The sequence below is a fragment of the Oncorhynchus clarkii genome, chromosome 8 (assembly GCF_045791955.1).
Source record: "Oncorhynchus clarkii lewisi isolate Uvic-CL-2024 chromosome 8, UVic_Ocla_1.0, whole genome shotgun sequence".
Lineage (NCBI taxonomy): Eukaryota > Metazoa > Chordata > Actinopteri > Salmoniformes > Salmonidae > Oncorhynchus > Oncorhynchus clarkii.
Genome location: NC_092154.1, coordinates 1,367,364 through 1,390,727, shown reverse-complemented (window position 1 = coordinate 1,390,727; position 23,364 = coordinate 1,367,364). Strand labels below are relative to the sequence as shown.

Here is a 23,364-nt window from a genome sequence, read left to right as displayed (position 1 = left end):
ATTCCCACACAAATCCCTGAACTAATTCAGTATTTGTCCATGCCAGTAAAATGGTTTATGCGCAAATATTCAGTAAAAATCTGATGGATTTTAAAAATTCAAAAAGTTTGGAGTATCTTCATGGTGCATTTATTTTAATTGTTTTTACAACTATTTAGCAATTTTGACGAAGCGCACTACTTTTAAATCGGGCTTAAAGACAACCTAACCTATAGAACAAGAAAATATTTAAAGCATCGGGCGTAAAGACAACCTAACCTATAGAACAACAACTCATTTAAACCGTGTGTTTCTATAAGTGTATGTGTTGATGATCGACGTGGATTGTTGTAACTCACGAGGTTTTGGTTTCATTCATTAGTGTACATCCCCCTCCTCAACCCCTTCCCCCATTTTAGTGCTGGGAGCGGGGCTGAGTCGACACATGCAGCCGAGACAAATGGAGGAGAAACCCAACGGCTCCGGGAGTGGGTGTGTTGTTTCAGACACGTTGTTAGTTACACAATAACGACACGACCAATAACCCACTGCTCTGACGACCAAATAACAAACAAAAACGACGTGGAAAATGTTACAGCAGCACCATAATCACAATCATAGTCTCCCCAAATGCACTGTTTGTAAGAAACGTCTCGCTAACTTGATCTGACGACAGTTTATACGATCATAATCTTCATAAACAGCTGCGCGTAACGGTTACTTTGTAAACAAAAAACACCGTAAATGAACAGTGTCAAATAATATCAGTGTATCGAATCAGTGGTCATGTCGTTACAATGTAACAACCATTTTCTGCGCCTCGCTCGTCTCCTGCTACAATGTTTCTGCTGCCTCCCTTCCACGTCCCGTGTCTACAGCAGCCCGCACTACTTGGTATTCCTGCGCAGAGGGCTTGCGCTATTACAGGGAGGAGGGGTGGCGGAGGCACGCCACTATTACAACCACTTTAACGGTGTTTTTATCACCCCCCATGTCTTATACAAACCTTCGAGTGACTCTCACAACAGTTATTGAGGTATTATCGATGCGATGTGTTGTGGAGGGTTGAGCGCCGTTTGAGGGCCTATTTGACGGAAGCGCGGAGGGGTTTGTATGGTGGCCGGGCCTGGCTGTTTAGCGGTGGTACGGTCCTGAATGGAGGAAGTGTTTTCCTGCGGGGTAAACAGTGACAGCTATAGGGCAGACTCCCTCAGCCCCCTAAAAACAAATCGAAAATGGATTCAGACAGTAAACTGGTCGCCCAGCTGAATTCTGGTGAGTAGAGCGAGCTGAATATGTGACATTTAGATGTTATAATTCTCTCCAGTCGCTCCGGCGCCCTCCTCTGTAGCTAACCCGCTCCGTCCTCTCTCTCGCCCCTACAGAACTCTACTTCCTAATCGCCCGCTTTCTACAGTCTGGACCGTGCCAGAACGCAGCAGAGGTGGGTCCGATGGTATTTTAGGATTATTTATTATATTCACAGGTTTGTCTCGGTGTGTGATTTTGAGTTTTTAATCTATTTCCAGACGTTGATCCGGGAGGTGGAGGAGAAGGAGGTGAGTCGTGTATCTATGCTCGCCTCGCTACAAGCTGCTCTCTGCACTTTCTCATGTTGATTTTAAGCAGATTTCTCATTTAATGTTTAAAAACACAAATAGACGAGTTGATAGTGTTTGTGATCGGAACTGAACTGTGCATTTCCTGCAGCTACTGCCCACACGACGGGACTGGACGGGGAAGGAGCACCCAGGGAGATACGAAGATTTGGTAAGGCTCCTCTATAACTGAGAAAAAGTTTTTTAGAGAGAGCAAAATAAAAATTGAATTTCCCGCAATTTTTAAATCAGGAAAAAAAAAAGTCAAAAGTATTGTACCGAGAAAAACTGAACCTAACCCGGCCCAGAGGAGGCAATGAGTCTTGTCCTGGTCCATCGGGGACCCTGGGTTGAGAGTTTGGTGACAGGCATGTCCAAAACATTTAAATAGTAGTGAAAATGTGTGTGAAATGTTGGTACGTCATGAGTGTTGTGGCGTTGAATCGCGCGGGGGAGGGACTCCTGCGCCACAGCTTGCACGAGATGAAGGCGCCCAGCTCCTGCTGTAGAGAGAGAGCCTTGGTGTGTGTGTGTGTGTGTGTGTGTGTGTGGCTAAAACACACAAGCAGCGGGACGAGGTAAAACACTGCTTTTAGGAGAATATAAACAGTCATATCAGAAAGCACTGGGAAATAAAAATGTCATTTTAAAGAGAGTTTTGTCAGAGGGAGAGTGGCAGGATGGGGACAGAGAGGAGTGTGTGTTATCTCAGGACTGAAGGAGAGGGGGAGAGAGGGGTGACATGGGGTAATATTGAGCTTAAATCTAATTATTATGGCTTTATTAATTAATCGACTAATTAGGTCAATTACATGGTGATTTTACATAATGCTATTGCAGCACTGCATGAATAACACCATGCAATGTCAATATAATACATATTTTAGTGTTTTGAGATCAAGTGTTTAGATATTTTAAAACTTTTATATTTCTGGCAAATTATCATAACCTTAATATTTTTTAAATGTATTTTTCCATGACATGGTTATTTTTAGTTGAGTTTTTTACATCATCAGTAGCCTACAGTAGCCTCATGATCTTTTGCAGACTCGACTAAAACTAAATCTATACATTTATAGAACAACAATATTGACAGTGTGTCTGTCTACTCCCCCCTCCTCCTCTCCTCTCCTTGCTCTGCCATTTCTCCCTCCGCCAGTGAGCGGGGGTTGTGATGCGGCTGGCCGGGCCTACTGTCTCAGTCCTTCACTGCTTCATCTTAAGATGCGACATGTTCTTAAAGGTGAACTATGCAGAAATCGCTCCGCCATTTCCTGGTTGCTAAAATTCTAATAGTTTGCCTAATTTCAGTTTATGTGACAAAACGAGCAAGTGTAGTGTAGAGAATCATTGTACCATCTAAACCGCTGTGAAATATATTTTACATAACCAAAAATATTGTATTTTCAACTGTTTGAAGCTAGTGTACAATACCTAAAATAATAGACAAAAAATTTAACTTAATAACAGGAATCATAGAAATGGAGCATATAGAACAGATCAACCTCTTCATAGACTGTCTTTTAATGAGAATGACATATCTATAACACATAGAACAGATCATATATTTATAACAATAACAATTATTTATATATTAATAAAGACAATTATGGTAATTATTATGGTGATATTATTATGATAGTCAGCATTTTCTCCCTCTAATAGATGTCTTTTGGTGATATTAGTGATGATGATGATAGTGATATTAGTGATGATGATGATAGTGGTATTAGTGATACTGATGATAGTGATATTAGTGATACTGATGATAGTGGTATTAGTGATACTGATGATAGTGGTATTAGTGATACTGATGATAGTGGTATTAGTGATACTGATGATAGTGGTATTTGTGATAATAATAATGATTGTGCTTATATTAGTGATGATGTTAGTGATAATAGTGATATACGTGATAATAACAATAATGATGATGATAGTGATATTAGTGATGATGATAGTGATAATGATGATGATAGTGATATTAGTGATGCTGATAGTGATATTAGTGATAATGATGATGATGATAGTGATATTGGTGATAATGATGATGATAGTGATATTAGTGATAATGATGCTGAGAGTAATAATAATAATGATGATGATAGTGATAATAGTGATAATGATGATGTTAGTGATGATAATGATAGTGATATTAGTGATAATGATGATGGTAGTGATATTAGTGATAATGATGATGATAGTGATGTTAGTGATAATATGATGTTAGTGATGTTAGTGATAATGATGATGATAGTTCTGTTAGTGATAATGATGATGATAGTGATATTAGTGATAATAATGATGATAGTGATATTAGTGATAATGATGCTGTTAGTGATAATGATGATGATAGTGATATTAGTGATCATATTAATGATAGTGCTATTACTGATGTTAGTGATATTAGTGACAATAATGATGTTAGTAATAATGACGATATAGTGATAATAGTAATGATGATAGTGAGATTAGTGATAATGATGATGTTAGTGATAATAATGATGTTAGTGATAATGATAACAATGCTGTTAGTGATAATGTTGATGTTAGCGATAATGACAATGGTGATGTTAATGATCATGATGAATATATTGATATGAGTGATAATGATGATGTTGGTGATAATGATGATGATAGTTATGTTAGCGATAATGACAATGATAGTGATGTTAGTGATAATGACGATGATAGTGATATTAGCGATAGTGATGACGTTAGTGATAATGATGATGATAGTGTAATGATGATGCTAGTGATGTTAGTGATAATGATGATAGTGATGTTAGTGATAATGATGATGATAGTGATAATGATGATGATATTGATATTAGTGATAATAATGATGATAGTGATATTAGTGATAATGACGACGTTAGTGATAATGATGATGTTAGCGATAATGATAACAATGATGTTAGTGATAATGTTGATGCTAGTGATATTAGTGACAATAATGATGTTAGTAATAATGATGATATAGTGATAATAGTAATGATGATAGTGAGATTAGTGATAATGATGATGTTAGTGATAATTATGATGTTAGCGATAATGATAACAATGATGTTAGTTATAATGTTGATGTTAGCGATAATGATAATGGTGATGTTAATGATGAATATATTGTTATTAGCGATAATGATGATGTTAGCGATAATGACAATGATAGAGATGTTAGTGATAATGACGATGATAGTGATATTAGCGATAGTGATGATGTTAGTGATAATGACGGCGATAATGTAATTAGTGATAATAGTAATGATGATGTTAGTGATGTTAGTGATAATGATGATGATGCTAGTGATAATAATGACGATGGTAGCGATAATGATAATGACGATGATAATGATAAATATATTGATATTAGTGATAGTGATGATGTTAGCGATAATGATGATGTTAATGATAATGATGATGTTAGTGATAATGATGACGATAGCGATGTTAGTGATAATGATGATGATAGTGATGTTAGTGATAATGACGATGATAGTGATGTTAGTGATAATGATGATGGTAGTGATAATGATGATGATAATATAATTTGTGATAATAGTAATGATGATGTTAGTGATAGTGATAATGATGTTGATGGTAGTGATAATATTGATGATGTTAGTGATGTTAGTGATAGTGATGTTAGTGATAACGATGTTGATAATGATGTTAGTGTTAACAACGATGATAATGATGTTAGTGATAATGACAATGATAATGATGTTAGTGATAATGATGATGATGTTAGTGATAACGATCATGCTAATGATGTTAGTGATACTAATGATGATAGTGATGTTAGTGATAATGACGATGATAGTGATGTTAGTGATAATAATGATAATAGTGCTATTAGTGATAATAATGATAATAGTGCTATTAGTGATAATAATAATGGTAGTGATATTAGTGATGATGTTAGTGCTATTATTGATAATGATGATAGTGATATTAAATCAAATCAAATTTTAATTGTTACATAACATGCTTACTTACATGCTTACTTACAAGCCCTTAACCAACAGTGCAGTTCAAGAAGAGTTAAGAAAATATTTACCAAGTAGACTAAAATAAAAAGTAATAATAAAAAGTAACACAATAAGAATAACGAGTCTATATACAGGGGACACCGGTACCGAGTCAGTGTGCAGGGGTACAGGCTAGTTGAGGTAACATGTAGGTAGGGGTGAAGTGACTATGCATAGGTAACAAACAACTGTGAGTAGCAGCAGTGTACAAAGGGGGGTCAATGTAAATTGTCTGGTGGTGATTTTATGAATTGTTCAGCAGTCTTATGGCTTGGGGGTAGAAGCTGATATTAGTGATCATATTAATGATGATAGTGATAACGAGGAGCCTTTTGGTTCTAGACTTGGCGCTGCAGTACTGCTTGCTGTGCGGTAGCAGACAAAACAGTCTATATCTTGGGTGACTGGAGTCTCTGACAATTTTATGGGCTTTCCTCTGACACCGCCCATTATATAGGTCCTGGATGGCAGGAAGCTTGGTCCCAGTGATGTACTGAGAAAGTGCAGAGAGAGCAGCTTGATGCGAGGCGAGCATAGATACACGACTCACCTCCTTCTCCTCCACCTAATCATTTAGGCAGGTTACCTTTGCTTTCTTAGGCATAAGGACTATGGTGGTCTGCTTGAAACATGTAGGTATTACAGACTCGGACAGGGAGAGGTTGAAAATATCAGTGAAGACACTTGACAGTTGGTTCGCACATGCTTTGAGTACATGTCCTGGTAATCCATCTGGCCCAGCGACTTTGTAAATGTTGACCTGTTTAAAGGTTTTGCTCACATTGGCTACTGAGAGCGTTATCACACAGTCATTCATAACAGCTGGTGCTCTCATGCATGCTTCAGTGTTGCTTGCCTCGAAGCGAGCATAAATGGCATTTAACTCGTCTGGTAGGCTCGCGTCACTGGGCAGCTCACGTCTGGGTTTCCCTTTGTAGTCCATAATAGTTTTCAAGCCCTGCCACATCCGACAAGTGTCAGTGCCGGTGTAGTAGGATTCAATCTTAATCCTGTATTGATGCTTTGCTTGTTTGATGGTTCGTCTGAGGGCATAGCTGGTTTTCTTATAAGCGTCCGGATTAGTGTCCCGCTCCTTGAAAGCGTCAGCTCTAGCCTTTAGCTCGATGTGGATGTTGCCTGTAATTCATGGCTTCTGGTTGGGATATGTACGTACAGTCACTGTGGGGACGACGTCATCGATGCACCTATTGATGAAGCCAATGACTGAGGTGGTATACTCCTCAATACCGTTGGATGAATCCCGGAACATATTCCAGTCTGTGCTAGCAACACAGTCCTGTAGCATAGCATCCGCGCCATTTGACCACTTCCGTATTGAGCGAGTCACTGGTACTTCCTGCTTTAGTTTTTGCTTGTAAGCAGGAATCAGGAGGATATAATTATGGTCAGATTTGCCAAATGGAGAACGGGGGAGAGCTTTGTATGCATCTCTGTATCTGGTGTAGAGGAGGTCTAAGATTTTTTTTGTCCCGTTGGTAAGATAATCTTAATTGTAGGTCATCTATTTTATTGTCCAATGATTGCACGTTAGCAAGAAGAATGGAAGGCAATGGGAGTTTACTCGCTCAACTCCGGATTCTCAGAAGACTGCCCGATCTGCGGCCTCTTTTTCCGGCGTCTTTTCTTCGCGCAAAAGGCGTGGATCTGGGCCTGTTCCAGTGAAAGCAGGATATCCTTCTCCTCGGACTTGTTAATGGAAAATGTTTTCTTCCAGTCCGTGGTGAGTAATCTCTTTTCTGATGTCCAGAAGGTTTTTTCGGTCATAAGAGACGGTAGCAGCAACATTATGTACACAATAAGTAAAAAAATAAGTTACACAAAATGCAAAAACAAAATAACAAAATAGCACAATTGGTTGGGAGAATGGAAAACGTCAGCCATGATCTTCGGCGCCATCTTAACAAGATTATCATTATTATATTAGTGATGATGATGATGATAATGATGGTTTTATTAGCTACCATACACACATACTCTATACATTTGCTTATAGTTTTATTAATGAGTGTGTTCTTATTAAACGGATCACGTCTGCAGACCAATGAGATAATGTTGAAGGCAATTAAAGGTTCATTCATTGGTGTGTGTGTGTGTGTGTGTGTGTGTGTGTGTGTGTGTGTGTGTGTGTGTGTGCGCGCGCACAGTGGAGTGCCGGTGCAGAATGTACAGATAACAGAGGAGAGGGGCGGACTGGCGGACGGAGAGGGAGTGTATCTAATTGGGCAGCAGAGCTGCTTGGTGTGTGTGTGTGTGTCTGATTGGGCAGCAGAGCGGCTCGGTGTGTGTGTGTGTGTGTGTGTGTCTAAGTGGGCAGCAGAGCGGCTCGGTGTGTGTGTGTGTGTCTAATTGGGCAGCAGTGTGGCTCGGTGTGTGTGTCTAAGTGGGCAGCAGAGCGGCTCGGTGTGTGTGTGTGTGTGTGTGTGTCTAAGTGTGCAGCAGAGCGGCTCGGTGTGTGTGTGTCTAATTGGGCAGCAGATCTGCTCTGTGTGTGTGTCTGTGTGTGTGTCTAATTGGGCAGCAGATCTGCCCGGTGTGTGTGTCTGTGTGTGTGTCTAATTGGGCAGCAGAGCGGCTCGGTGTGTGTGTGTGTGCTGTCTGAAAAGTAGGCCAGGCATTTTAGGAAGATATCTTGGCTATGTACAACATCTACATATGTAATTGTACTGAATGTATTTGTACTGAATGTAATTGCATGGAGAATGGGGAATACTGTAGTCATACTGACCTTACTGTTGTAATGGCTGGTCAGCTTTTAACCGTAACCTGAATTATTTGTGTGTGTGTGTGTGTGTGTGTGTGTGTGTGTGTGTGTGTGTGTGTGTGTGTGTGTGTGTGTGTGTGTGTGTGTGTGTGTGTGTGTGTGTGTGTGTGTGTGTGTGTGTGTGTGTGTGTGTGTGTGTGTGTGTGTGTGTGTGTGTGTGTGTGTGTGTGCAGGTGAAGCTGTATGGCCACATCAGTCCGGACCACCTGCTGCAGGTGTGCCAGAGGGTGTGTCCTCTTCTGGAGGAGGTGGTTCCTGCCAGCGTCCCCGGGATCCACAGTCTGCTGGGGGCGGGGCGACAGAGCCTGCTACGCACCAATAAGAGTCAGTACTGTAATCACATGACATGTTAGCCTGCTACACACCAATAAGAGTCAGTACTGTAATCACATGACATGTTAGCCTGCTACACCAATAAGAGTCACATGACATGTTGGCCTGCTACTCACCAATAAGAGTCAGTACTGTAATCACATGACATGTTAGCCTGCTACACACCAATAAGAGTCAGTACTGTAATCACATGACATGTTAGCCTGTTACACACCAATAAGAGTCAGTACTGTAATCACATGACATGTTAGCCTGCTACACCAATAAGAGTCACATGACATGTTGGCCTGCTACTCACCAATAAGAGTCAGTACTGTAATCACATGACATGTTAGCCAGCTACACACCAATAAGAGTCAGTACTGTAATCACATGACATACCCTGCTAACGATAATGAGTTGTTCGGACAGCCTTGGGCGTCACAAAATGGTCGCCTGAAGTCGTCAGGACGTTGTGTCATGGTCCCCTGGAGGATTTGTCTATTTCCCGGCTAGTCCCGGGGACGTCCCCCAGGACATTTTTAGGATGTTTTTTGGCACATTGTGTCATGGGCAGCAGATCTGCTCGGTTTGTCCAGGGGACGTCACCTGATGATCTCAAATAAACTCAGCCCTCCCCCAAAATATATAAAATGTTCTACCTAGGGCACATGGTCCATCAAGGCCCTGATTGGTGACCAACTGAAATGTTTCCTTCTGCAAATATTCCCAGATTTTCAGAAAACAGCCACACGTGGTCTCGCATTTGTGCATCAGCAAATTTTGCGCAAGGCAAAAGAGAAGGCAATAGTCTGCTGCGTACATATATAGCCTACTGAGTACATATATAGCCTACTGAGTACATATATAGCCTGCTAGGTACATATATAGCCTGATGGGTACATATATAGCCTATTGTGTACATATATAGCCTGCTAGGTACATACAGTGCCTTGCGAAAGTATTCGGCCCCCTTGAACTTTGCGACCTTTTGCCACATTTCAGGCTTCAAACATAAAGATATAAAACTGTATTTTTTTGTGAAGAATCAACAACAAGTGGGACACAATCATGAAGTGGAACGACATTTATTAGATATTTCAAACTTTTTTAACGAATCAAAAACTGAAAAATTGGGCGTGCAAAATTATTCAGCCCCTTTACTTTCAGTGCAGCAAACTCTCTCCAGAAGTTCAGTGAGGATCTCTGAATGATCCAATGTTGACCTAAATGACTAAAGATGATAAATACAATCCACCTGTGTGTAATCAAGTCTCCGTATAAATGCATCTGCACTGTGATAGTCTCAGAGCCTATCAACTCCCGAGATGAGGCTGGTGTAACCGAAGTGAAATGGCTAGCTAGTTAGCGCGCGCTAATAGCGTTTCAAACGTCACTCGCTCTGAGACTTGGAGTGGTTGTTCCCCTTGCTCTGCATGGGTAATTAAACGTTAGCTTTCTTACATGGCACATATTGCACTTTTAATTTCTTCTCCAACACTTTGTTTTTTGCGTTATTTAAACCTGAACAAGGCAGTTAACCCACTGTTCCTAGGCCATCATTGAAAATAAAAATGTGTTCTTAACGGACTTGCCTAGTGAAATAAAGGTGTAAAAAATCGGCGCACAAAAATACAGATTTCAGATTGTTATGAAAACTTGAAATCGGCCTTAATTAATCGGCCATTCCGATGAATCGGCCGCCCTCTACCGCAGTCTGTCTTTTTATGGCGGTCTTGGAGCAGTGACTTCTTCCTTGCTGAGCAACCTTTCAGGTTATGTCGATATTGGACTTGTTTTACTGTGGATATACATACTTAAAAAATTGCAGACCTCCAGAAGTCTGGTTCATGTTTGGGAGCAATTTCCAAATGCCTGAAGGTACCACGTTCATCTGTACAAACAATAGTACGCAAGTATAAACCCCATGGGACCACGCAGCCGTACCATTGTTCTGCTTTAACCTTTGATCTATTTTTAGCTGCCCCCCCCCCCCCAAAAAAAAACCCCATTTGTTTTCAATGTGTGTATGTTTAATGTGTCAAGTGTGTGTGTTTAACGTGTGTGTGTGTTTTGTTCCTGCAGGCTGTAAGCATGTGGTGTGGAAGGGTTTGGCCCTGGCAGCACTGCACTGTGGTAGGCCCCCTGAGCCGCCAGTCATCTATGGGAGCCCGCCCAGCATCGGTAGGTAGCCTATGACTGGTTAAATGTTGTGTAATGTAGTTGATGGTATATGTTACTTCAGTCTGTATGTTCTTTTGGGGAGAATAACAGAATAGAACATACCCTACATATAATGCCATGTACAGTGGGGCAAAAAAGTATTTAGTCAGCCACCAATTATGCAAGTTCTCCCACTTAAAAAGATGAGAGTAATTTTCATCATAGGTACACTTCAACTATGACAGACAAAATGAGGAAAAAAAATCCAGAAAATCACATTGTAGGATTTTTTATTAATTCATTTGCAAATTATGGTGGAAAATAAGTATTTGGTCACCTACAAACAAGCAAGATTTCTGGCTCTCACAGACCTGTAACTTCTTCTTTAAGAGGCTCCTCTGTCCTCCACTCGTTACCTGTATTAATGACACCTGTTTGAACTTGTTATCAGTATAAAAGACACCTGTCCACAACCTCAAACAGTCACACTCCAAAATCCACTATGGCCAAGACCAAAGAGCTGTCAAAGGACACCAGAAACAAAATTGTAGACCTGCACTAGGCTGGGAAGACTGAATCTGCAATAGGTAAGCAGCTTGGTTTGAAGAAATCAACTGTGGGAGCAATTATTAGGAAATGGAAGACATACAAGACCACTGATAATCTCCCTCGATCTGGGGCTCCACGCAAGATCTCACCCCGTGGGGTCAAAATGATCACAAGAATGGTGAGCAAAAATCCCAGAACCACACGGGGGGACCTAGTGAATGACCTGCAGAGAGCTGGGACCAAAGTAACAAAGCCTACCATCAGTAACACACTACGCCGCCAGGGACTCAAATCCTGCAGTGCCAGACGTGTCCCCCTGCTTAAACCAGTACATGTCCAGGCCCGTCTGAAGTTTCCTAGAGAGCATTTGGATGATCCAGAAGAAGATTGGGAGAATGTCATATGGTCAGATGAAACCAAAATATAACTTTTTGGTAAAAACTCAACTCGTCGTGTTTGGAGGACAAAGAATGCTGAGTTGCATCCAAAGAACACCATACCTACTGTGAAGCATGGGGGTGGAAACATCATGCTTTGGGGCTGTTGTTCTGCAAAGGGACCAGGACGACTGATCCGTGTAAAGGAAAGAATGAATGGGGCCATGTATCGTGAGATTTTGAGTGAAAACCTCCTTCTATCAGCAAGGGCATTGAAGATGAACCGTGGCTGGGTCTTTCAGCATGACAATGATCCCAAACATACCGCCCGGGCAACGAAGGAGTGGCTTCGTAAGAAGCATTTCAAGGTCCTGGAGTAGCCTAGCCAGTCTCTAGATCTCAACCCCATAGAAAATCTTTGGGGGGAGTTGAAAGTCCGTGTTACCCAGCAACAGCCCCAAAACATCACTGCTCTAGAGGAGATCTGCATGGAGGAATGGGCCAAAATACCAGCAACAGTGTGTGAAAACCTTGTGAAGTCTTACAGAAAACGTTTGACCTCTGTCATTGCCAACAAAGTGTATATAACAAAGTATTGAGATAAACTTTTGTTATTGACCAAATACTTATTTTCCACCATAATTTGCAAATCAATTCATTAAAAATCCTAAAATGTGATTTTCTGGATTTTTTTTCTCATTTTGTCTGTCATAGTTGAAGTGTACCTATGATGAAAATTACAGGCCTCTCTCATCTTTTTAAGTGGGAGAACTTGCACAATTGGTCGCTGACTAAATACTTTTTTGCCCCACTGTATATTGAACACACTTCCAGTCACTGTCAGGGCTGCAGAGTTTCTGGTCTCCATTGAGACCCAGCTAAAGGTCAAGGCTGCAGAGTCTCTGGTCTCCATTGAGACCCAGCTAAAGGTCAAGGCTACAGAGTCTCTGGTCTCCATTTAGACCCAGCTAAAGGTCAGAGTCTCTGGTCTCCATTGTGACCCAGCTAAAGGTCAGAGTCTCTGGTCTCCATTGAGACCCAGCTAAAGGTCAAGGCTGCAGAGTCTCTGGTCTCCATTGAAACCCAGCTAAAGGTCAAGGCTGCAGTCTCTGGTCTCCATTGAGACCCATCTAATAGTCAAGGCTACAGAGTCTCTGGTCTTCATTGAGACCCAGCTAAAGGTCAAGGCTGCAGTCTCTGGTCTCCATTGTGACCCAGCTAAAGGTCAAGGCTGCAGAGTCTCTGGTCTCCATGAAGACCCAGCTAAAGGTCAGAGTCTCTGGTCTCCATTGAGACCCAGCTAAAGGTCAAGGCTGCAGAGTCTCTGGTCTCCATTAAGACCCAGCTAAAGGTCAAGGCTGCAGAGTCTCTGGTCTCCATTGAGACCCAGCTAAAGGTCAAGGCTACAGAGTCTCTGGTCTCCATTTAGACCCAGCTAAAGGTCAGAGTCTCTGGTCTCCATTAAGACCCAGCTAAAGGTCAGAGTCTCTGGTCTCCATTGAGACCCAGCTAAAGGTCAAGGCTGCAGAGTATCTGGTCTCCATTGAGACCCAGCTAAAGGTCAGAGTCTCTGGTCTCCATGAAGACCCAGCTAAAGGTCAGAGTCTCTGGTCTCCATTAAGACCCAGCTAAAGGTCAGAGTCTCTGGTCTCCATGAAGACCCAGCTAAAGGTCAGAGTCTCTGGTCTCCATGAAGACCCAGCTAAAGGTCAGAGTCTCTGGTCTCCATGAAGACCCAGCTAAAGGTCAGAGTCTCTGGTCTCCATGAAGACCCAGCTAAAGGTCAGAGTCTCTGGTCTCCATGAAGACCCAGCTAAAGGTCAGAGTCTCTGGTCTCCATTGAGACCCAGCTAAAGGTCAGAGTCTCTGGTCTCCATGAAGACCCAGCTAAAGGTCAGAGTCTCTGGTCTCCATGAAGACCCAGCTAAAGGTCAGAGTCTCTGGTCTCCATTGAGACCCAGCTAAAGGTCAAGGCTGCAGAGTCTCTGGTCTCCATTGAGACCCAGCTAAAGGTCAGAGTCTCTGGTCTCCATGAAGACCCAGCTAAAGGTCAGAGTCTCTGGTCTCCATGAAGACCCAGCTAAAGGTCAGAGTCTCTGGTCTCCATGAAGACCCAGCTAAAGGTCAGAGTCTCTGGTCTCCATGAAGACCCAGCTAAAGTTCAGAGTCTCTGGTCTCCATTAAGACCCAGCTAAAGGTCAAGGCTGCAGAGTTTCTGTTAATTCAGTTCTCCTGTTTTTCTTCTTCTTCTTCCATAACAAAATTATAATAATGTAAGTCAACCAGTTAATGACATTAGTATGGTATTATGCTGGAACGAACAACTTTGTGTGTCTGTGTGTGTGTGGTGCTGGTGTGTGTGTGTACACAATCTTTGCGGTGTGTGCGTGTAGTGGAGACAGGTCACGGCCGTCGTCTGATTGGTTCGTACCGACTGGGTCAGCTCCTCCCCACTGCGGTCTACTCACACATGAAGATGCACAAGAGGATTCTGGGACATCTGTCCTCTGTCTACTGCGTCACCTTCGACCGCACTGGACGGCGCATCTTCACCGTAAGAACAGAGTGTGTTTAGGCTGCTGAACCGTAAGAACAGAGTGTGTTTAGGCTGCTGAACCGTCAGAACAGAGTGTGTTTAGGCTGCTGAACCGTAAGAACAGAGTGTGTTTAGGCTCTGAACCGTCAGAACAGAGTGTGTTTAGGCTGCTGAACCGTCAGAACAGAGTGTGTTTAGGCTGCTGAACCGTCAGAACAGAGTGTGTTTAGGCTGCTGAACCGTCAGAACAGAGTGTGTTTAGGCTGCTGAACCGTCAGAACAGAGTGTGTTTAGGCTGCTGAACTGTAAGAACAGAGTGTGTTTAGGCTGCTGAACCGTCAGAACAGAGTGTGTTTAGGCTGCTGAACCGTAAGAACAGAGTGTGTTTAGGCTGCTGAACCGTCAGAACAGAGTGTGTTTAGGCTGCTGAACCGTAAGAACAGAGTGTGTTTAGGCTGCTGAACCGTCAGAACAGAGTGTGTTTAGGCTGCTGAACCGTCAGAACAGAGTGTGTTTAGGCTGCTGAACCGTCAGAACAGAGTGTGTTTAGGCTGCTGAACCGTCAGAACAGAGTGTGTTTAGGCTGCTGAACCGTCAGAACAGAGTGTGTTTAGGCTGCTGAACCGTCAGAACAGAGTGTGTTTAGGCTGCTGAACCGTCAGAACAGAGTGTGTTTAGGCTGCTGAACCGTCAGAACAGAGTGTGTTTAGGCTGCTGAACCGTCAGAACAGAGTGTGTTTAGGCTGCTGAACTGTAAGAACAGAGTGTGTTTAGGCTGCTGACCCTGTGTGACTCCTAGAGTGTGGTGTTTTAGGAGGAAGGTTTATGATGTATGTGGTGAGGTCATATGATGACATCTGAAATCTTGACCCCAGGTTGACCCTGTGCTGGGTGGGATCGCTATGGTAACTGTATTGTTGGTCTAAAGCTCAGTGCTTGTATGAATATGTTGTAACTGTTTTACTGTAACTATGTGGTGACTGTGGTTGTGACTGTTTGGTGGTGACTGTGGTTGTGACTGTGTGGTGGTGACTGTGGTTGTGACTGTGTGGTGGTGACTGTGTGGTGGTGACTGTGGTGGTGACTGTGGTTGTGACTGTTTGGTGGTGACTGTTTGGTGGTGACTGTGTGGTGGTGACTGTGTGGTGGTGACTGTGGTTGTGACTGTGTGGGGGTGACTGTGGTTGTGACTGTTTGGTGGTGACTGTGTGGTGGTGACTGTGGTTGTGACTGTTTGGTGGTGACTCTGGTTGTGACTGTTTGGTGGTGACTGTGTGGTGGTGGTTGTGACTGTGTGGTGGTGACTGGTTGTGACTGTTTGATGGTGACTGTTTGGTGGTGACTGTTTGGTGGTGACTGTGTGGTGGTGACTGTTTGGTGGTGACTGTGTGGTGGTGACTGTGGTTGTGACTGTTTGGTTGTGACTGTTTGGTGGTGACTGTGTGGTGGTGACTGTGTGGTGGTGACTGTGGTTGTGACTGTTTGGTTGTGACTGGTGGTGGCTGTGTGGTGGTGACTGTGGTTGTGACTGTTTGGTGGTGGCTGTGTGGCGGTGACTGTGTGGCGGTGACTGTGGTTGTGGCTGTGTGGTGGGGACTGTTTGTTTGGTGGTGACCTTGTGGCGGTGACTGTGTGGCGGTGACTGTGGTTGTGGCTGTGTGGTGGTGACTGTGTGGTGGTAACTGTTTGGTGGTGACTGTGTGGTGGTGACTGTGGTTGTGACTGTTTGGTGGTGACTGTGTGGTGGTGACTGTGGTTGTGACTGTGTGGTGGTGACTGTGTGGTGGTGACTGTGGTTGTGACTGTGTGGTGGTGACTGTGGTTGTAACTGTGTGGTGGTGACTGTGTGGTGCTGACTGTGGTGGTGACTGTGGTTGTGACTGTTTGGTGGTGACTGTTTGGTGGTGACTGTGTGGTGGTGACTGTGTGGTGGTGACTGTGGTTGTGACTGTGTGGGGGTGACTGTGGTTGTGACTGTGGTTGTGACTGTGTGGTGGTGACTGTTTGGTGGTGACTGTTTGGTGGTGACTGTGTGGTTGTGACTGTGTGGTGGTGACTGTGGTTGTGACTGTTTGGTGGTGACTCTGGTTGTGACTGTTTGGTGGTGACTGTGTGGTGGTGACTGTTTTTGTGACTGTTTGGTGGTGACTGTTTGGTGGTGACTGTGTGGTGGTGACTTTTTGGTGGTGACTGTGTGGTGGTGACTGTTTGGTGGTGACTGTGTGGTGGTGACTGGTTGTGGCTGTGTGGTGGGGACTGTTTGTGTGGCGGTGACTGTGTGATAGTGACTGTGGCTGTGTGGTGGGGACTGTTTGTGTGGCTTTGACTGTGTGGCGGTGACTGTGTGACGGTGACTGTTTGGCGGTGACTGTGTGGCGGTGACTGTGTGGCGGTGACTGTGTGGCGGTGACTGTTTGGCGGTGACTGTGTGGCGGTGACCGTCTGTCTGGTGGTGACTGTGGTGGTGGTGACTGCGTGGTGGTGACTTTGTTTGTTGGTGACAGTGTGGTGGTGACTGTTTGTTTGGTGGTGACTGTGTGGTGGTGACTGTGTGTGGTGGTGACTGACTGACTGATAGTTATAGACTGGCTGACTGACTGATTGTTCAGTTATAGACTGGCTGACTGACTGATTGTTCAGTTTTAGACTGGCTGACTGACTGACTGATTGTCCAGTTATAGACTGGCTGACTGACTGACTGACTGGTTGTCCAGTTATAGACTGGCTGACTGACTGATTGTTCAGTTGTAGACTGGCTGGCTGACTGATTGTCCAGTTATAGACTGACTGACTGACTGTCCAGTTATAGACTGACAGATTGTCCAGTTATAGACTGACTGACTGGTTATTCAGTTATAGACCGGCTGACTGACTGACTGATTGTCCAGTTATAGACTGGCCGACTGACTGGTTGTCCAGTTATAGACTGAATGACTGACTGATTATCCAGTTATAGACTGACTGGCTGGTTGTTCAGTTATAGACTGGCTGACTGACTGACTGACTGATTGTCCAGTTATAGACTGGCCGACTGACTGGTTGTTCAGTTATAGACTGGCTGACTGACTGGTTGTCCAATTATAGACTGGCCGACTGACTGGTTGTTCAGTTATAGACTGACTGACTGGTTGTCCAGTTATAGACTGGCCGACTGACTGGTTGTTCAGTTATAGACTGACTGACTGGTTGTCCAGTTATAGACTGACTGATTGTCCAATTGTAGACTGACTGACTGACTGGTTGTCCAGTTATAGACTGGCTGGCTGACTGACTGACTGACTGATTGTTCAGTTATAGACTGACTGACTGATTGTCCAGTTATAGACTGACTGACTGGTTGTCCAGTTATAGACTGGCTGACTGACTGGTTGTCCAGTTATAGACTGTCTGACTGACTGTTTTTTCAGTTATAGACTGTCTGACTGGTTGTCCAGTTATAGACTGACTGATTGTCCAATTGTAGACTGTCCGACTGACTGGTTTTTCAGTTATAGACTGACTGACTGGTTGTCCAGTTACAGACTGACTGATTGTCCAATTGTAGACTGACTGACTGACTGGTTGTCCAGTTATAGACTGGCTGACTGACTGACTGACTGACTGGTTGTCCAGTTATAGACTGACTGACTGGTTGTCCAGTTATAGACTGACTGACTGATTGTCCAGTTATAGACTGACTCACTGGTTGTCCTGTTATAGACTGGCTGACTGACTGGTTGTCCAATTGTAGACTGACTGACTGGTTGTCCAGTTATAGACTGACTGACTGGTTGTCCAGTTATAGACTGGCTGACTGACTGGTTGTCCAATTGTAGACTGACTGACTGACTGGTTGTCCAGTTATAGACCGACTGACTGGTTGTCCAGTTATAGACTAGGTTTGATTTAGATGTGATTGATCAATGACTGAATTTATAATATTGTTTGTAATATTGATTGATTTTAATTGGTGTCTCAGGCTTCATATTATTGATAATAATGTCTATTTTATACATGTTTTATAGAACAATGACCATGCTGATTGGTGTGTTGTGTGAGTGATCAGGGATCATAGTGATTCTTTGTTGTGTGTGTGTGTGTGTGTGTGTGTCTAGGGTTCAGATGACTGCCTGGTGAAGATTTGGGGGACGGACGAGGGCCGTCTTCTGGCAACGCTGAGAGGACACGCTGCTGAGATCTCCGACATGGCCGTGAGTTAACACGCACACGCACACGCACACGCACACGCACATTAAAACAATATAAGAAAAAATCATATAATTCCCTGCCAATTCACAATGCAGAATAATGGTATGTATGACCGCTAGGGACGGACCGCTAGGGACGGACCGCTAGGGACGGACCGCTAGGGACGGACCGCTAGGGACGGACCGCTAGGGACTGACCGCTAGGGACGGACCGCTAGGGACGGACCGCTAGGGACTGACCGCTAGGGACTGACCGCTAGGGACGGACCGCTAGGGACTGACCGCTAGGGACGGACCGCTAGGGACTGACCGCTAGGGACTGACCGCTAGGGACTGACCGCTAGGGACTGACCGCTAGGGACGGACCGCTAGGGACGGACCACACCACTAGGGACGGACCGCTAGGGATGGACCACTGGGGATAGACCGCTCCCCTAGGGACCGACCGCTAGGGATAGACCGCTCCCCTAGGGACGGACTGCTAGGGATGGACCGCTCCCCTAGGAACGGAACGCTAGGGATGGACCGCTCCCCTAGAAACGGAGCGCTGGGGATGGACCGCTCCCCTAGGAACGGACCGCTGGGGATGGACCGCTAGGGATGGACCGCTCCCCTGCGAACGGAACGCTGGGGATGGATCGTTCCCCTAGGAACGGACCGCTGGGGATGGACCGCTCCCCTAGGAACGGACCGCTGGGGATGGACCGCTCCCCTAGGAACGGACCGCTGGGGATGGACCGCTAGGGATGGACCGCTCCCCTAGGAACGGACCAATGGGGATGGACCGCTCCCCTAGGAACGGACCGCTGGGGATGGACCGCTAGGGATGGACCGCTCCCCTACGAACGGAACGCTAGGGATGGACCGCTCCCCTAGAAACGGAACGCTGGGGATGGACCGCTCCCTTAGGAACGGACCGCTGGGGATGGACTGCTCCCCTACGAACGGAACGCTGGGGATGGACCGTTCCCCTAGGAACGGACCGCTGGGGATGGACCGCTCCCCTAGGAACGGACCGCTGGGGATGGACCGCTAGGGATGGACCGCTCCCCTAGGAACGGACCAATGGGGATGGACCGCTAGGGATGGACTGCTCCCTTAGGAACGGACCGCTGGGGATGGACCGCTAGGGATGGACCGCTCCCCTAGGAACGGACCGCTAGGGATGGACCGCCCCCTAAGAACGGGCCGCTGGGGATGGACCGCTAGGGATGGACCGCCCCCTAGGAACGGACCGCTGGGGATGGACTGCTAGGGATGGACCACACCACTAGGAACAAACCGCTAGGGATGGACCGCTCCCCTAGGAACGTATCGCTGGGGATGGTCCGCTAGGGATGGACCGCTCCCCTAGGAACGGACCGCTAGGAACGGACCGCTGGGGATGGACTGCTAGGGATGGACCGCCCCCTAGGAACGGACCGCTAGGGATGGACCGCTAGGGATGGACCGCTCCCCTAGGAACGGAACGCTAGGGATGGACCACTCCCCTAGGAACGGACCAATGGGGATGGACCGCTGGGGATGGACCGCTAGGGATGGACCGCTCCCCTAGGAACGGAATGCTAGGGATGGACCACTCCCCTAGGAACGGACCAATGCTGATGGACCGCTGGGGATGGACCGCTAGGGATGGACCGCTAGGGATGGACCGCTAGGGATGGACCGCCCCCCTAGGAACGGAACGCTAGGGATGGTCCACTCCCCTAGGAACGGACCAATGCTGATGGACCGCTGGGGATGGACCGCTAGGGATGGACCGCTAGGGATGGACCGCTAGGGATGGACCGCTCCCCTAGGAACGGAATGCTAGGGATGGACCACTCCCCTAGGAACGGACCAATGGGGATGGACCGCTAGGGATGGACCGCCCCCTAGGAACGGACCGCTGGGGATGGACCGCCCCCCCCTAAGAACGGACCGCTGGGGATGGACCGCCCCCTAGACAGGTCTTGGTAGATTTGCAGTGGTCTGATACTCCTTCCATTTCAATATTATCTATTGCACAGTGCTCCTTGGGATGTTTAACGTTTGGGAAATCTTTTTGTATCCAAATCCGGCTTTAAACTTCTTCACAACAGTATCTCGGACCTGCCTGGTGTGTTCCTTGTTCTTCATGATGCTCTCTGCGCTTTTGACGGACCTCTGAGACTATCACAGTGCAGGTGCATTTATACGGAGACTTGATTACACACAGGTGGATTGTATTTATCATCATTCGTCATTTAGGTCAACATTGGATCATTCAGAGATCCTCACTGAACTTCTGGAGAGAGTTTGCTGCACTGAAAGTAAAAGGGGCTGAATAATTTTGCACGCCCAATTTTTCAGTTTTTGATTTGTTAAAAAAGTTTGAAATATCCAATAAATGTTGTTCCACTTCATGATTGTGTCCCACTTGTTGTTGAGTCTTCACAAAAAAATACAGTTTTATATCTTTATGTTTGAAGCCTGAAATGTGGCAAAAGGTCGCAAAGTTCAAGGGGGCCGAATACTTTCGCAAGGCACTGTATCTATCCTACCCTTCCTTTTGTAAGGTCTTCGAAAGCCAAGTGAACAAACAGATCACCGACATTGTCGATTCCCACCATATCTTCTCCGCTATGCAATCTGGTTTCAGAGCTGGTCATGGGTGCACCTCAGCCACGCTCAAGGTACTAAACGATATCATAACCGCCATTGATAAAAGACAATACTGTGCAGCTGTATTCATCAACCTGGCCAAGGCTTTCGACTCTGTCAATCACCACATTGTTATCAGCAGACTCAACAGCCTTGGTTTCTCAAATGACTGCCTCGTCTGGTTCACCAACTACTTCTCAGATAGAGTTCAGTGTGTCAAATCGGAGGGCCTGTTGTCCGAACTTCTGGCAGTCTCTATGGGTGCGCCACAGGGTTCAATCCTCGGACCGACTCCTTTCTCTGTATATATCAATGATTTTGCTCTTGCTGCTGGTGATTCTCTGATACACCTCTACGTAGACGACACCATTCTGAATACTTCTGGCCCTTCTTTGGACACAGTGTTATCTAACCTCCAGACGAGCTTCAATGCCATACAACTCTCCTTCCGTGGCCTCCAACTGCTCTTAAATGCAAGTAAAACTAAATGCATGCTCTTCAACCGATGGCTGCCCGCACCTGCCCACCTGCCTTGCATCACAACTCTGGACGGTTCTGACTTAGAATATGTGGACAACTATAAATATCTAGGTGTCTGGTTAGACTGTAAACTCTCCTTCCAGACTCACATTAAGCATCTCCAATCCACAATTAAATCTAGAATTGGCTTCCTATTTCGCAACAAAGCATCCTTCACTCATGCTGCCAAACATACCCTTGTAAAACTGACCATCCTACCAATCCTCGACTTTGGCGATGTCATCTATAAAATAGCCTCCAACACTCTACTCAACAAATTGGATGCAGTCTGTCACAGTGCCATCCGTTTTGTCACCAAAGCCCCATATACTACCCACCACTGCGACCTGTATGTTCTCGTTGGCTGGCCCTCGCTTCATATTCGTCGCCAGACCCACTGGCTCCAGGTCATCTATAAGTCTTTGCAATGTAAAGCCCCGCTTTATCTCAGCTCACTGGACCACCATAGCAACACCCACCTGTAGCACGCGCTCCAGCAGGTATATCTCACTGGTCACCCCCAAAACCAATTCTTACTTTGGCCGCCTTTCCTTCCAGTTCTCTGCTGCCAGTAACTGGAACGAACTGCAAAAATCTCTGAAGCTGGAGACTCATATCTCCCTCACTAACTTTAAAAGCATCATCTGTCAGAGCAGCTCACAGATTACTGTACCTGTACACAGCCCATCTGAAAATAGCCCATTCAACTCCCTCATCCCCATACAGTATTTATTTGATTTATTTTGCTCCTTTGCAACCCAGTATCTCTACTTGCATACTCATCTTCTGCACATCTTTCACTCCATTTGTTAATTGCTAAATTGTAATTATTTCGCCACCATGTCCTATTTATTGCCTTACCTCCCTTATCCTACCTCATTTGCACACGCTGTATATAGACTTTTATGTTGTTTTATTGACTGTATGTTTGTTTATTCCATGTGTAACTTTGTGTTGTTGTTTGTGTCGACACTGCTTTGCTTTATCTTGGCCAGGTCTCACTTGTAAATGAGAACTTGTTATCAACTAGCCTACCTGGTTAAATAAAGGTGAAAAAAAATAATCTATCAGTATAGGCATGTCAGTCACCAGACAGACAGACAGAACCGTACACTAGGTCTATCTATCAGTATAGTCAGGTCAGTCACCAGACAGACAGACAGAACCGTGCACTAGGCCTTTCTATCAGTAATCACAAGCTGTATCTCACAAGTAAATGCTGTATTTCGCAATTTTTTGGCTTGCAATGTCACACACAGCTCTCTGTTGCCCCATATGAGATAAGACCTTTAAACAGGTCAACATTCACAAGGCCGCAGGGCGGGACGGATTACCAGGAAGTGCATTCACTGACCAACTGACAAGTGTCTTCACTGACATGTTCAACCTCTCCCTGTCTGAGTCTGTAATACCAACATGTTTCAAGCAGACCACCATAGTCCCTGTGCACAAGAACACTAAGGTAACCTGCTTAAATGACTACCGACCCGTAGCACTCACATCTGTAGTTATGAAGTGCTTTGAAAGGCTGGTCATGGCTCACATCAACACTATTATCCCAGAAACCTTAGACCCTCTCCAATTTGCATACTGACCAAACAGATCCACAGATGATGCAATCTCTATTGTACTCAACACTGCCCTTTCCCACCTGGACAAAAGGAACACCTATGTGAGAATGCTGTTCATTGACAACAGATCAGCGTTCA

General features: G+C 45.1%; 1 protein-coding gene across 2 annotated transcripts in view; it reads left to right on the top strand.

The window, feature by feature from the left end:
- Positions 1-1,092: 1,092 nt before the first annotated feature.
- Positions 1,093-23,364, top strand: part of LOC139414868 (pleckstrin homology domain interacting protein) — a 103,805-nt gene continuing 81,533 nt past the window's right edge. For both annotated transcript variants that reach the window (XM_071162457.1, XM_071162456.1), the window contains exons 1-8: positions 1,093-1,254; positions 1,365-1,423; positions 1,509-1,538; positions 1,690-1,749; positions 8,564-8,714; positions 10,788-10,886; positions 14,185-14,345; positions 18,422-18,517. In XM_071162457.1, the coding sequence (XP_071018558.1) occupies positions 1,215-1,254; positions 1,365-1,423; positions 1,509-1,538; positions 1,690-1,749; positions 8,564-8,714; positions 10,788-10,886; positions 14,185-14,345; positions 18,422-18,517 (696 nt within the window). In that variant the 5' untranslated portion in view covers positions 1,093-1,214. The remainder of the gene's footprint in view (positions 1,255-1,364; positions 1,424-1,508; positions 1,539-1,689; positions 1,750-8,563; positions 8,715-10,787; positions 10,887-14,184; positions 14,346-18,421; positions 18,518-23,364) is intronic.